Genomic DNA, 16,270 nt, shown 5'->3' on the forward strand with positions numbered 1-16,270 from the left:
TAGCAACACCGCAGACTCCCTCCCAGGTGCTCTCCAGAAGCTCACCCCCAGCACCAAACAAGGTGAAGCGATTCCAAGAGGAAATTTCCACACCTTGGCAGCAGGGTGCACTGGAGGTGGGAGTCCACGAAGGCCCATCCCACGCGTGCACCCGCACACGGACGGCCAGACCCACAGGTCTGATCCCCACAACTCTGCAGATGGAAGGACACTCACTTGGGGTCACAGCCAGACAGAATTAGGGGAGCTAACTGTTTGCTCCAGGCCTCATGCCACCAAGAACCAGAGCAGAGCCAGTCTGCTACTCCTAGACTTTCCCACTGGGCGAGTAGGAAGCCCAGAGACCACAGGTGTAAAAGAGAACCGTTCGTGATCAGAGAAGCTTCAAATCAACCCTGTTAACTGTTCTCAAGGAACCTCTACAGAAATAGTTCTTCCATTGGAACCAAGTCTTTGGCACGTGCTTGAGGAGGCTGCTGTACGCCGTGGGAGCAAAGATGCCATCACAGGAAAGTCATTCCCAGAGCAGGCAGGGCTCGGGCTCTGGCTCTGGCTCTGCACACTTTGCTTATGAGCTGCAACCTACGTACTCACAAAGGATGCGCTGAGTACCCGGATGGCGCATCACCCACATTATTCACAGAGGTGCTTTAAAGGCAAAGGGGAAGAACTGCCAGAGGAGAACAGGGCTCGGGCTGACGATCAGCCTGCTGCTCCCAGGGCGGCCTGGGTTTGTGCTCGACTGACACTCAGGGGCAAGCGCGACGGCAGCCCACCTGCACCGTAACATTCCAGGGTACGGACCTGGACGACAGGGGTCTGACTGTGCAATTCCAACTTCTAGGATTAGACACCATTCTTTTTGGAGCCAATCATGGAAACTTACCCGCCTCGAGTGTGTCGCTGGCTGTGGGTGAAGATCTTATAGGGAAGTGCGCGCTCGCCCAGGTTTTCCAAGTTCCTCACTACAGCGCCTCTGTCCATCAGGGCTTGGATCGTACGTTTCAGGGCAGCAGCCGTCTCGGGCTGGTTTTTGTTTGCGTTTTTAAAGAGAAAGAAAAAAAAATCAGGTTTGATATAGGAACCAGAATGTTCAAGCCTGATCAGGTCCAAACGTCTCAACAGCTCTGCTGGCAGGGGCCACAGGTAAAAGCAACAGAAAGTGCTGTGGGCTAACACAAAGGAGACACTCACGGTAGACATGAGAATGCTCACAGATGCAGGGGGAAGGCGGAAAAGCCAGGCTAGGGAGAGGTCAGGGAGCAGCGCAGCTCCAGCGATGAGGCAGGAACTACCACGTGGCTTCTTCAGGGCACCTCGTCAGGCTGAGCAGTGGCCGCCACGGTCAAGCCCTGTGTCCCACCATCAAAATCCACGTCCAGACAAAAGCATCCTGCAGGAGGACACCTCAGCAGACCACCCCCCAAAACCACAGCCAGTGGCAAAAGGGGTTGTGCCCCAAGAAAAATTGGGAGGCAATAACTAAAAAGGGCAAAGAATGCAACCTGCATCCCCACCGGACTCACCACCTAATAAAGGCTTCACACAGCCACACACGTGAGAGGCCCGGAAGGCAGAACGGGGGAGGAGTCAGAGACCAGAGGGACCACGGAAGGCAGAAACAAGGGCAGCGAGGAGAAAGACTTTCTGAAGGGAGGAGCCCTGAGAGTCACGACTGGAAACACAAAGAACAAACAAACAAAGCACCGCAGAAAGGGGCAAAGACAGAGCCCAGTGAGCAGAGAGCCAGTGTCTTGGGGAGCTCGGGCCAGGAAAGGCGGGGACAGACTGCTGGTGAGTGCAGGTACTCGTGTGTAAGTGATAAAGGCCCACTGTAAACAACAAACTTCAAACAATATGAAAGCCCCGGCACCCAGAGAGAAGACTTCAAACATGTTGGTCTCTCGCTACGCATATGTGTGCTCAAGAAATGTTGGAAGAAAACGTATCTTACCAAGGTAAACCTAAAGATTCAAAACTAATGCCACGTGGAGAATGAGGGTGAGACATGGCAAAAGGCGGCACCGGAGTCTGGTGGTCGGAGGATGGCACTGTCACGAGCAGCTGAAGGACAGCTGCAGAGCTCCCTGTTACTGCGCCTGGAAAAGCACTGGGAGAGGCTCAAGTCCTCAGGCCCCAGCCACGTGGGCGATGTGGAGGGAGCTCCTGGCTCCGGATTGGCCCAGCTCCAGCCACTGCGGCCATTTGAGGAATGAACGAGTGGATTGAAGACCTCTCTCTCTCTCTCTCTCTCTCTCTCTCTGTAACTCTACCTTTCAAATAAATCAATAGATCTTTCGAAACAGCTGAAGGAGCTTGCTGGGAACAATAAGAGGGGCTGGCATTGTGATGCAGAGGTTAAGCCACTGCTTGTAATGCCTGCACCCCCATCACAGTGTTGGCTGGCATCCCTGCTACGCGGCTTCTGATCCAGCTCCCTGCGAATACGACTGGAAGCAGCGCAAGACAGTCCAAGTGCTTGGGCCCCTGCCACCCATGTGGAAGACCTGGATGGAGTTCCTGGCTCGTGGCTTCAATCTGGCCCAGCCATGGCTGTTGTGGCTATTTGAGGAGTGAATCAGTAGATGGAAGATGTCTCTCTCTCTCTCTCTCCTCTCTCTCTGCCTTTCAAATACATAAATCTTAAAAAGAGAGAGAGAGAGAGAGTTTAGGATATGTTGAGTCTATGATGTCCACAGTTCCCCTAGGTTGACCTCTCAAGATGTAAACCTTGAACTCAAAACAGGTGGATTGGAAATCCACATCTACAGACAGCTGCATAGAAGCTACCCGAAGTCCCAAGACGTGAGACCACTGAGTGAGCACAAGAAGGAAAGAGAGCAACAACAGATGCTTGAGCACGCAGTGGAACAGGACAAGGAAAACCCAGAGCCCGCACTGTCACAGGCACTAAGGAACAGGCAGGCTCCCGGACGAGGCGGAGAGGATGGAGACAAAGAAAAGCCACAGTGTGTGGCTGCACGGGCACAGAGCAAGATGGGCCAGCAGGCAGATGGGCAGAGGCACACAGCGCTGGTGGGACAGAGGAAGCACCAGGGCTCGGGGGAGCCAGTCCAACAGTGTCCTAGGAAAGTCAGGAGTTAAAGGGAAGCAGACTCGTGAAGAGGGTGAAATGCAGGATTTCTTAACAACAACAATGCTGACAGCTATGACTTACTGCTCTAACCACTGCATGCCAGATTTGGTCTAGTGTGTTATTGTGACATATCTTCACCCCCCAATAAAAAGCCAAGAAGGTTTAAAGATTTGGAATTGGGCCTCTGAGAGACATCATTTGGCGACTAAAGGAAAAGGGGCAGGGGGGCCACAGGAGGGGGCCCTACACGCGGGCGAAGACAAGGGGCAGTTCTCAGACATGGGTGTGTGTGTGTGTGTATGTGTGCACGTGACGAGGTCCGCAGTGCAGGGGGCAACGGTGAAATTTGGTGAAAGGAAAAGAAAGCTGCGGTACAAGTTCCCAGTGTGCATTCTCGTATCCACAGAAAATCTACTATACTCCCATTTTACAAATTTTCTGAAAAATATTGCTAAAATGTTATACATGCATAAAGTATTAGCTTAGAAAGAAAATTACTTTCATTTCCTATTGTAGCCTACTAAGGATGGCAGAAGTCCTCACTGAAATGTTAGGTTTATTTATATATTTAACCAACCATATGACAAAACAGAAACTTCCTGAAAGCAATTAAGAATAGAGGCCAGAATCTCTGCCAATGAATGCTAACAAGGTAAAAATCCTGCCGCAACCTCTCCCCGTGACTGTGCGAAACACCGGTTTTAAGCACATGGAGACTAAATTATTCTCACATTTCATTAGTTCACAAAAACATTTCCACATTTCAGCAGAAGCCTCATCATTAACAGCAGGATGATATTTCATTTCCTTAAAGAAGCTGTTTCTTGACATGGCATTGCATCAGTCAGCTAACATAAGATGCATAGACTGCCTATCCAAATGAAGAAATGTGGAAAGTTTAAAAAAAAACAAAAACTAGCTTTCTTGATCAGAGTCTTCTGATTACTCAAATCATAAATTTTAATTTCAGTTTTGCCTGATTAACAGGGAATATATCTCAATATCTCATCTCTTGTTTAAATTCCAACTCAAGTGTTGACAGTACAAACCAGGAGTATCCTCTTCTGAAGAACCTGTGCAATTACACAGACTTTCTTCTTACATCTGTCCAAAAAGGGGGAAAAGGCTATGTAACTAAAGAAAATACCGAAACATATTTTGACTTTGGTATGTTAAAGCTGTAGACTGCTTAAGTGGCTACACCATTTATTTTACTGTGATTTCAAATTACTCAAGTTTTAAAAGGATGGAAGGAGAAGAAAAAAAAATATTTATTAGAATTTCTCAACATGTCCTGTTTACCTTAACTTACAATAAAGCAGGGGCATCAAAAGAGGGCCCTTGGGGCAGTTTATTACCTGTCTTTGCAAATAAAGTTTTATTGGAACACAGCTAACTCATGCATTTGCTGTCTACAGCTACTTTCATGCTAATGACAGATCTTTACTGAGAGAGTTTATGGCCTAAACTATGTACTATCCTGCTAACAGCTACTCTGCATTGTGTTGGGCTGGGGGAGGCTGGCAGGGCCTTCATTTGCTCATCAGAAAATGCACCACAAATAAAACCACGAGGCTGGACCACAGGCTGAAGCAGAGAGAAGCAGGGTCATAGGATGGGCCATCAGGGAGACACTCAGGACGTCACCTCATGTTTAGCTCACCACAGAGCTCGGAATGGCTCTAGAAATTCACATTCCATGCGCCATGCTCCTAATCTAGTCAACCTGGGTTGCCAACCTCAACTTTGCTCATTTAGGAAACCTAGGAACCTAAATTCTTAGTCTCTCTCTTTTTTTTTTTTTTTTTTTTTGACAGGCAGAGTGGATAGTGAGAGAGAGACAGAGAGAAAGGTCTTCCTTTTTGCTGGTGGTTCACCCTCCAATGGCCGCTGCGGCCAGCGCATCGCGCTGATCCGAAGCCAGGAGCCAGGTGCTTCTCCTGGTCTCCCATGCGGGTGCAGGGCCCAAGCACTTGGGCCATCCTCCACTGCCTTCCCGGGCCATAGCAGAGAGCTGGCCTGGAAGAGGGGCAACTGAGACAGAATCCGGCGCCTCAACCGGGACTAGAACCCGGTGTGCCGGCACCGCAAGGCAGAGGATTAGCCTGTTAAGCCACGGCGCCGGCCTAAATTCTTAGTCTTCGGGAAAAAGAGAACACAGTTCTGCTCAACCCGGCACAATGTTCAATGTGACAGCACATGGTTTACAGGAAGCAAATGATTTTGCTGCCAATAAATAACAGTCATTTACAAGGTCTCTGAACTGTTTAATCCCAGCTATTCTAAGGGAACTCGTGCGCGCTTCTTACGGGCTTCTCCCACCCACACCTACAAGTAGGTCTCCTAACTTTTCCTCCGACCTACCACGTCAATGAAACGCTTTGGACCCAGCACAGACTGAGGCTGAAAATGCTCATTTGGAAAAAAAGGCAAGGGCAGGCATTTGGCCTAGCAGCTGAGACACAAGTCAAGGCGCCTGCGAGCCGCACCGGCATGCCTGGGATCAAGGCCGGCTCTGTTCCACACTCCAGCTTCCTGCTAACGCACACCCTGGGAGGGGGCAGATAATGGCTCAAGTCGCTGGGTCCAAGCCACTCACGTGGGAGACCTGGACTGAGTTCCTAACTCTGACCACCACAGGCATTTGAGACATGCGCTCGCTCGCCCTCTCTCTACAAAAATAAAAATTAAAAAAAGTAGAAAAGCCATAATGAGTGAATGCAGACCGGAACCAAGAACACAAGATCCTGGTCCCAATTCACTGAGTTACACAATCCGGGATTAATTGCTAAAATGCATAGGTTGTAAACATGTGCCTCCGTTTCCTCTTCTACTGAATCACTTGCCTGAACCAGTCCCTGCAGAGCCCAGGGGTCCTCAGTCCACATCTTGAAAGCCACACGTCTAGAGAATCTGAGGTCAAAGTTTCTGCTAAGAACAGAGGGAGAAAGACCAAAAGGAGGAAGGGTGGGCATCTCCACGCACCCTCCACGTATGTTCAGCAGGGTTACGTTGAGAATTCATGGGGATATCGTCACAACACTACTGGTCAATGACATTAAACAATAATGGCCAGGGGACCAGCGCTGTGGTGCAGTGGATTAAAGCCACCACCTGCAGCGCCGGCATCCGATATGGGCGTGGGTTCAAGACCTGGCTGCTCCACTTCTGATCCAGCTCTCTGCTCTGGCCTGGGAAAGCAGTGGAGGATGGCCCAAGTCCTTGGGCCCCTGCACCCACGTGGAAGACCCGGAGGAAGCTCCTGGCTCCTGATCAGCTCAGTTCAGCTCTGGCTGTTGCAGTCATCTGGGGAGTGAACCAGCAGAATGGAAGACCTCTCTCTCTAGCTCTACCTCTCTCTGTAACTCTGCCTTTCAAATAAATAAAAATAATTCTTAAAAAAAATAATAATAATACCCAGCGGAGAAACTTGTCAACAAAGTCTTCTGGTAGATTCTAGCAAAGATATTTTGAGCCAGTGGTGCTCATATGCACCCAGTTAGCACTGTAACACCCTCCCAGTCCACCAGGATATTAAAAAAATATAGACTCCACAACACTTAACGGCATTCACCATCTACCTACACCTGTTCTCCCCACCTTACGTAAGTTGTACAACCCCAAGAAGGGGTGGGCCTCAGGGAGGGCACAGAGAGGCAGAGTTACAGAGAGAAAGAGAGGGAAGGACATCTTGTTGGTTCACTTCCCAAATGACTGCAACTACCAGGGCTGGGTCAGGCTGACGTCAGGAGCCAGGAGCTTCCTCTGGGTCTCCCACGTGGGTATGGGTGCAAGGCCCCACGCACTTGGGCCATCCTCCGTTGCTTTCCCAGGTGCATTAGCAGGGAGCTGGATCAGAACTGGAGCAGCCGGGATTCAAACCAGCACCCATAAGGGATGCCAGCGTGACAGGCACCAGTTTTACTCGCTACATTCCAACGCTGGCCCCGGTGCTTAAATTTTCAAACAGGAGAACGTCCAAGAAAACTCTGCATTGAGATCCTCACAGCAATCTGAAAAACACCATCTCTGCACCACAGCAGAGCAGCTCTGGAAGGCAAGCAGCAGCAGTCCTGTCGCCAGCAGAGCTGGGAAGAGTGAATGGACAAACACCTCCCACAGGGGGTGTGAGGAACCAGCCCTGTCCTGTGACAACCACAAAGGCCAACCAGCAAACTAGTTTCACACGAGTATTTTTGACTTGCGAAAGAAAAGCCCTCGGCCACACAATTTGGTGAATCAAGAGTTGTAGCCCTCTAGGTAATTAAGGCTTAAAAATGACCAACAGAAGCCGCTTTTCAAGTTAGAATAAAATTCTGTTAAGGTCAGCTCTAGAACACAAATGCTATGATGGGCATGCGACTTGTTCCCCAAAAGTGCACGTGCTGGAGGCCTGGTCCTCATCCACTGGGGCTCTGCCCTCAGAAGGGACTAAGGTGTTTCTCATGGAACCCTGAGTTAGTCCCCGAACAGGGGAGTTGCTGTCAAAGATCAAATGGCTCACCAGCTCTGTCCCAAATAGTTCTCTCCATCTCACATGAGCTTCTACCCAGCTGCCATCGGCTGTTTGGCCCTCCGTGAAAAACAAGCCCACGGGGCCACATAATCTTGGACTTTCAGCCTCCAAAACTGTACTAAATAAATTCTCTTCCTTTATAGTAATATCCAGCTTTGAATATTTTGTTAAACTAAAAAAGACACACAACTAAGAAAATCAAGATGCCTAAATACACAAACATGATTCCTTACCTGTGTGGAATATTATACACCATGTAACTAGAAATCAAACTTAATAAGCTTTTTAAAGGTCAAAGAGAAAACTTTTTTTTATTTATTTACTTTAAAATCAGAGTTACACAGAGAGAGAAGGAGAGCCAGAGAGAAAAAGAGGTCTTCCTTCTGCTAGCACACTCCCCACATGACCATATGGCTGGAGCTGTGCCAATCCAAAGCCAGGAGATAGGAGCTTCTTCCGGGTCTCCCACGTGGGTGCAGGGGCCCACAGACTTGGGCCATCTTCTACTGCCTTCTCAGGCCATAGCAGAGAGCTGGATTGGAAGTGGAGCAGCCGGGACTCGAACTGGCACCCATATGGGATGCTGGCATTGCAGATTACAGCTTTACCTGCTACACCACAGTGCTGGCCTCGAGAAAACACTTTCAAAAACTTAACTTCTCTACTACTCTGTCCATGAATCATATGTAAAGAACTTTCATAGCAAATATGGAGTAATTGCTGAACAAATATTTAGCAGACTTCAAATAAAATGGGGGAGAATTAAAGGAGCATGAAGATACAGGCACCAACAGACATAAATATCATAATGCAGTGAAAAATCTTTTCTTTTTAAAACCTACTGTGGGATGCAGAAATAACATTGGATTAGCGGTGGGCGTTGTGGCCCAGCTGGTTCAGCCATCGCTTGCAACAACAACATTGTGCCCAGCTGCTCCACTTGCGATCCAGCTCCCTGCGAATGCACCTGGGAAGGTAGGGGCTACTTGCCGCCCACGCAGGAGACCAGGATGGTCTTCCTAGGTCCTGACGTCAACCTGGCGCAGACCTGGGTGCTGCGGCCATTCAGGAAGTAAAACCAGCAGACGGAAGGCCATTGAGATCCTCGCAGCAATCTGTCTTTCTGCCTCTGTCGCTCTGCCTTTCAAACAAATTAATAAATCCTTTTTAAAAAAAATAATGTTAACTACAGTAGATTCATAGCTCAGTCTTGTGAAGGGGTTCTATAGCTGTTAAGGCTACAGAACCCTAAGAAATGCTAAGTTTATATTAAGTAAAAAGCACTCATGAATCTAGTATCTAACTTATATAAAATAATTTTATGAGAAATAGTTACAAGAGGGAAATACCTAAAAATCTTTATAGTGGGAGCATTTTAAAATAACTTGTATGGCACAAAGCTGTGTGTATGTGCATTTCAGAGTTTCTTATCTATACATACTGACACCTGAGAATGGAGCAAGAGAGCAAACTGAATGTTCTCTCACGAGCATACCAAATTCTGTGGAAATCAGAAATACAGGTCAAACCTATGAAACTGTCATTTGAGGGGAACCAAGAACAGTCAAATAATGACCATGTCTTACAGCCCAACTTAAAATGTATCTGGAAACATTCTTCTCAAAGTGTCTTTCTCAAGAAAAGTATACCTGGCCAGTATTGTAGAGTAGTGGGTAAAGCTGCCTGCAGTGCCAGTATCCCATATGGGTGCTGGTTCGAGTCCCGGCTGCTCCACTTCCGATCCAGCTCTCTGCTGTGGCCTGGGAAAGCAGTAGAAGATGGCCCAAGTCCTTGAGCCCCTGCACCTATGTAGAAGACCTGGAAGTAACTCCTGGCTCCTAGCTTCAAATTGGCACAGCTCCAACCATTGTGGCCACCTAGGGAGTGAAACAGTGGATGGAAGACCTCTCTCTCTCTCTCTCTCTCTCTCTCTGCCTCTGCCTCTCTGTAACTCTGCCTTTCAAATAAATAAATAAATCTTTAAAAAAAATTATACCCAAGCCACACACTGTGACATCTATCTCTAAATCAGCAGCCACAGGGATATGAGACACAAAGCCCCTACTCTTAAAAAGGATGTGACACACACAGGAAGACTTGTGTGTGAGTTACTAATATAAAGTAGGTTGAAACATGGACAAGACAGAAGGCACTACTGCTTCCGACTGCTTGGTTGCAGAAGATAGGCTTCAGCCAGACCCTGAGAAACAGTCTTTCCAAAGGTAGAAAGAATGTCTCTGGGCCAAGGATCTGACATAGTCCTGGGCAGAAGGGACCACAGTCTTCAGGGGACTGGCCCACGCCGGGTAGGAGGGTGCCTGCTACATGGACCAACACAACAGGGCCGAGGGTTTCTCCTGTCGAAGGTTATCTGGATGGTTATAACATCATGCGTGGGTCACACACAATTATCAGCTTAAAAATTAGCCTGCAATATTGTTATCTAATTTCAAGTTGTGCCTGGCTGCCTTGGCAAGACCAGACCAAATGATGGTACAGGTTTCGCACAGCCCACAGGATGGCGTTCCTCAGCCCTGACCTAAAGAAACCGCCTTGTTCTCGCACAACCCTGTCTCCTAGCGCTGCCAGGCAGGGATGGACTGGGGGAAGGAAGCGGTCTCAGCCCATACAACACCCACCACACTGAGCTCTGCACCTGTAGGACAACATCCGTGCCACAGGCTGCAGGTGGGATTTACCCAGTGACCTCTCATTGATCCACTTCCCTTCTTCATTCACCCTTAACTCACTTCTCCATGCCAAGCTGTCTGAATCACTGATAGGTGCAGCCCTCCAGGAATTTAGTCCAGAACCTGGTCTACATAATGCCATTGATAATGACACTCCGGAAATAACGGTAACTCAACAGATACTTTCAGAGCCCAGAGGCAAAAGGCAGAAACTCTGGCAAGGAGGTGGAAAGCAACAAATAAAGGAGGCTCTCGGGGAGGAAAGACGAGGGAAGGGACATCACACCTGGGAGAAGCAGTGCAGGCTGCAAGTTATTCATGGGCTCGTAGCATTCACACAAAGTGTGCAACAGACTCGGGAGGGGACGGTGAATCAGGTGCCGATTTGGGAGCCGGGGGACAAATGCAGGAAACCAACATGGCCCACACCGGTGGGATTGAGCCCCCTGGGAAGGCTCCTTGCCTCTGTGTGAGCATGGCCAGCTTTGTTCCCTCCCACACAGGTGACAGCAGTTGGGTATCTGGAGGTCCCAGTCGGGAAATCGGAATTGTCCACAAATCCTGAATCCTGAAATCTGGACTTGAACCGCACCAGAAGTGACCAGCCCCTACCATCCCAGACATCACAGGCAGCCGCTGGAACTGAGCTGTAAGTCTTCGGGGGCAGAGACGGAGGCACCCAGCCCACGCAGGACCGAGGCCACCTGTGTCTGATGCACTTGAACCTGTTCAGAGACACTGGATGTTCCCATCCATCACGGTCAGGAGCACTGGCAGCAGACAGCACCTCACTGACGCATGGAGGCCTGGCAGGGAACAAGCCTGCAACAATCTGTACTGCACTGGCAGACGCACTAGCCATTAACCCACCAGGGGTCTAGAAAACGTCTGAGGTGACATCAAGTGACAGAAGCCCGGCCCCAGAGGAGCTGCTCCTGCAGGCAGTGCAGCCCACACAGCTGCGGCTCTGGCTGTGGGGAACACAAGTCCACCTCCCCGTGGGACGACTCCTCTCTGAGCACTGGCATCGGCAAAAAGCAACATCAGAACAGGCTTCGACTCAATGTTTTTCTACTCCCTGAACATCCTGACCGTTCCATGCGCAGCTTTCTGTGACCAGAAAGAAGAATCAAATGCTGCCCCTCTAAATGGAAGCAGAGAGAACCCCACCCACTGAGAAAGGAGTGACCCGGAGCGGCAAGTTGCATGAGGAAAGCCAGCCTGCCACACGGTTCTGCTTTGCGTTTGAGGGGGACAATATGAGCACACAAGGGGAAACTGATGACTGTGCCGTAACGGCAGCCAATAAAACCCACCTTTCTAAAACTGAGAGCAGTCTCTTCTTGCACTTCTATGCCAATCACCCTCAGAGAGTGAACTGGTGAACTCTGTGTTAGCTGGTGAATTTTGGATTCACACCGTAACACTCGTTCACGGACCCCCCATCATATAGGATCTAATACAGCACACAGAGGCACAGAAGGATGGATTTCAGGTTACTCAGAGAGCCTTGCAAGCTGGCACTGCCAGTCTCACCTGCTGTACTACTGGATAGTCTCTTAAGAATCAGAAGGAAAACTGGAATCCAGAAGTTGGGAGCTCAGAAAGTACAGCCCCTAGAATCAGAGCAGAGTTGTTGACAGAACAAGGCTGAGCCTGGCCCTGACACCAAGTAGCCAATGAATCCATGTTGATGGGGAAAACAAGCAGAGTTTCCCCAACCTGTGGCCATGCAGCTGGGAGACCTGCGAAATCCAAGATTAAAGTGTATTTTTTGGTTGTGATAAAAATTATGGGGCCTGGACTGTGGTGTAGTGGGCAAAGCACCTGCGGTGCCAGCATCCCATACCAGCACTGGTTCGAGTCCTGGCTGCTCCACTTCTGATCCAGCTCTCTGCTATGGCCTGGGACAGCAGCAGCAGATGGCCCAAGTCCTTGGGTCCCTGCACCTGCGTGAGAGACCCGGAAGAAGCTCCTGGCTCCGCATTGGCTCCACTCTGGTCATTGTGGCCATCTGGGGAGTGAACCAGCAGATGGAAAACCTCTCTCTCTGCCTCTGCCTCCCTGTAACTCTGCCTTTGAATGAATGAATGAATGAATGAATGAAAGGGAGAAAGAAAGAGAGAGGAAAAGAAAGAAAGAAAGAGGGGGGGAGGGAGGGAAGGGAGGGGCAGGGGAGGACAGAGGAAGGGAGGGGCAAGGGAGGGCAGGGGAAGGGAGGGGAGGGCAGGGGAAGGGAGGAAGGGAGAGAACAGAAGAGAAGAGAAAGGTTTGAGAAAATTAACCCTGGGAAAAATGGAAGAAAGGAGGGTAAGACCCAGGGCAGCAAGAGCCCCACCACTTAGCTCAGCAGAGATGACCCTGTTCCAGGACAAGGGGCCAAGAGTAAGTCAGGCACAGTTCATCTTCGCAGCGCAGCAAGGCATGGCTGGATTTGCAAACAGGAAAGTCAGTAGGACACGTGATAAACTAACACCAACTGCAAGACAGGCAGAGCGCTTCTAAGTCATAAACCAGACTTAACCATCCAAGGGGTCCCTGTTGCTAGCCCATGCTGAAAAAGGCCATAAATGAATAAGCTTATGAAGAGCAGAAAGGAAGTCCTGATCCAAACATGTATGAATTTGCTAGTTGCTAATTAGCTTAAATTAAGATTAAATCTTTGTCCAGCCATAATAGAATTTTGTTCCTTAATCAACTTTTTCCTGAGGCATTGAGCCAAAGCATTCTCACTCAGATGTCATCTAAGGATAGGTCTGGGGCTCACTTGCACGTACCAATCATCCCTTTCAAGACTTGGCAAAGGACAAAGACAAAAAAAAAAAAAAAAAAAGAAAAGGTGTTCCTCGGCACACAATGGAACCACCTGAGCTGTAAAACCAGAGAGGCCTAAGCTACTCTGCCTCTAATCCAGTTTCCTGCTCATGTGCCTGGGAAAGCAGCCGGCATGCTGGAGGCTCGGATGGAGTTCCTGACTCCTGGCTTCAGCAGGGACCAGACTTGGCTGCTGTGGCCATTTGGGGAGTGAACCAGCCTACGGAAGATCTGTTTCTCTCCCTATCTGTCTCCATCATTCTGTCTTTTTACTTAAAAAGTTTGTCTTATTAAAAGAGGCCTACATCTCACCCTCAGATATTTCAATTTCATTGGTCTTAGGTTTCAAAAATCCGGAACGGTGCGATATTTTACACTCTCTCCCAGTGCAGGCAAAGGTAAGAAGCACCGTCCACCGTCCAGAGGGCCTCTGGCCACTGCAGAGATGGGGGCCCCAGCTGAACCACAGTGAGCAGCACTCTTCTGTGCCTGAGGAATCGCACACATCTCTCACAGGGATGCTGGATCCCCCATGAACATGTTTACCTGGGGTAAATACCACCCCGTCACCTGGAAACAACGGCAAAACTCAGGTATCCATGCCTGCTGTTCTGAGGACAGTCCCAAGTCCACGATCCTCTTGCCGGATCCATTTCTATCTTTCCCTTCCCCCTTCTAAAGCAATAAAGGAGACGGGAAATGGGAAGACTGGCAGGAGTCCTGGTTACTATGGCAGCAAGTAAGCAAAACGCCAAAGCTTGCTAAATGATCTGGAGAGCAGTGAGCAAGACAGGTAGCTCAGCCTGGGCTGCACATGGGAGTGGCTTTGCCATGAAAGCAAGGCCTCCCTGGCTTCTCTAGGTGGGTCTCCCGAGGATAGGAGGCACCAAGAAGACCCTCACCAAGCAGGTGACGCCAGGCAGAGACTGGGGCCATAACCTTGTGTTTTCAAGTCTGAAGAACAGTGAGCTAAATAAATCTCTTATAAATAAAAAACCCAATCTCAGTTTTGCTATAACAACAGAAAACAAACTAGTATGACAACACCCGAGAAAATGGAGATGGTCAAGCCTGATTTTGAGACTTAAAAGAATATATTTATCTTAAAATTAAAGGTAACACCTCAGAAGTAGAACTTGGGGAGTGAAAGTCAGACAGATTTGGGGAAAATAAGAAAATTAAAATGAGAACTTTCCAGTGGTGGAATGAACATCCTGGTCACATAGCTGTTTGCTTCACAATTAGATTCTCATTACTTGTGGGATCCGTAGTGGTCAGACTGCCCACTTGCTAAAATTTGGAACCTAAAAAACCAACACCCCAGTACGTTCACGGTCACTATTAGACACACATACATGTTTACATTTTTGGCGTTGCCTGTCACACACATTCCCAGATGATCTTGAACAAAGCTGCAGTTTGTCCTTTTGTTTTACTTTATGGTACGGACCATTGTAGTGTTTTTTATAGTCAACTGGTGCCATGTTTTTTCCATTAGTGAGCTTTTTGTTGGTGATTTCATTGTCCAAAACAGGCCCCTAAGTGTACAGCAGGGGCACTGTCTAGCATGTCTAAGCACAAAGACAAGATGTGCCTTTGTGAGGAATGTGTGAGACAACCCTTCTCAGGCCTGGAGTTCATTGTTAGTGAATCAAGCAGATGAATAAATATGGCATCTTTAACCAGAATTATGCGTGAGTCAAGCTTATTGACAAAAATAAGCTTGCAGGAACCGAACTCTGCATTTGCCCAAGAGGCATGGATTCAATATTCACTCATTCAGTGTTGCAGGTGAATCGTTAGAACTACCGTGAATAATGATAATCAACTGTAGTCACTAAATTGTACATCTGTGACACTTTTAAAAGTTATTAAACTTCGCAATAAAAATGTTTTGATGGGAGGGACTCACGCATTGTACGAAAGAATCAACTCTGCAGCTTCCGAGGCCCCTTTACCGTGGGCACACACTTCACTTTTTGCACTCAAAGAGCTCAGCAGAATTCTTCTGAGATTCAACTTTTGTTTCTGTTCGTCTACATGGCCTTTTCAGAAAGGGCAGAAGTGGGCAACACTGAATTTCATCCTTCAAAGGCCGGACTAGCTGAGGAGTGGGTACTAGGACTTCAGGCAGCTTGGGCCATTCGGTGTTAGGCACCGAGGTGTGCTCCCTCTCCTGGGAACCTACCAGAACCACTGCAAAGGGGTTCTGTCCCCCAGCTTTATGGAGGTGTAGCTGACAAACACTGCGAAAATTCAAGGTGATGTTTTGATATATGGACACACTGTGCAGAACGGAGGTACAACCCTACAAGAACGTGGGAGAAAAAAAGGAGACAGCAGCAATAGGAGTTTCAGAAGGAAGTGGGGGGGGGGAGTCAACAATGAGGAAAACCAAGAACCAACTATAGGTACTGTAGAACTCCTCCAAATATCTGAGAATTGGCAACAGCGGGCACCTCTGAAACTGGGGTGAAGCAAGAGATTAAGATAAATACAGAAGGCTGAAAGTAGCTGGACCTCCAGAGGCACATTTGAAGGTTTCTTCTCTGGAGTGGATAAAACAGCAAGTCTGGGGTAAAGCTGCCGCCTGCAGTGCCAGCATCCCATATGGACACCGGTTCAACTCCTGGCTGCTCCACTTCCAAGCCAGCTCTCTCCCATGGCCTAAGTCCTTGCACCCCTGCACCCACAAAGGAGGCCTAGAAGAAGCTCCTGGCTCCGGATCAGCCCAGCTGCGGCCATTGCAGCCATCTGGGGAGTGAACCAGCGGATGGAAGACTTCTCTCTCTCTCTCTCCCTCTTTCCCTCTCTCTCTGCAACTCTGCCTTTCAAATAACTAATCTTTAAAACAACAACAGGAAGTCTGTAGATCCAAGGACGCAGGCACAGCTGTAAGTGGGGTGTCATATGAAGAAGGAATTAAGGGGACCATGCACATTGAATGCTGACCCTCCTGTGCTCATTCCCTACTTGGCCAAGATGCTGCAGGACTTACCTGACAACCAACCCAGCCACGAAGGAGAAAAGAGGAGACAACAAGCTCCACCCACAAACACTACAGCATTTCTCCCTCAGCTTACTAAATACAAGCAAACAGCTAAGCAACAACCATCTGCTTGTAACAAGAAAAACCAACACCAACAGGGGAGA

At 48.7% G+C, this 16,270-nt stretch overlaps 1 protein-coding gene across 4 annotated transcripts in view; it reads right to left on the bottom strand.

Moving 5' to 3' along the window:
* MRPS6 (mitochondrial ribosomal protein S6) overlaps window positions 1–16,270 on the bottom strand; it is a 67,277-nt gene that overhangs the window by 13,877 nt on the left and 37,130 nt on the right. For 2 of the 4 annotated variants that reach the window (XM_062205662.1, XM_062205652.1), the window contains exon 2: window positions 887–1,026. In XM_062205662.1, coding sequence (XP_062061646.1) covers window positions 887–1,026 — 140 coding nt within the window. Of the gene's footprint in view, window positions 1–886; window positions 1,027–5,943; window positions 6,035–8,455; window positions 8,492–16,270 lie in introns of those variants that run through there. The other 2 variants (XM_062205671.1, XM_062205644.1) reach the window with 2 other exon arrangements.

The sequence above is a fragment of the Lepus europaeus genome, chromosome 2, assembly GCF_033115175.1.
Source record: "Lepus europaeus isolate LE1 chromosome 2, mLepTim1.pri, whole genome shotgun sequence".
Classification (NCBI taxonomy): domain Eukaryota; kingdom Metazoa; phylum Chordata; class Mammalia; order Lagomorpha; family Leporidae; genus Lepus; species Lepus europaeus.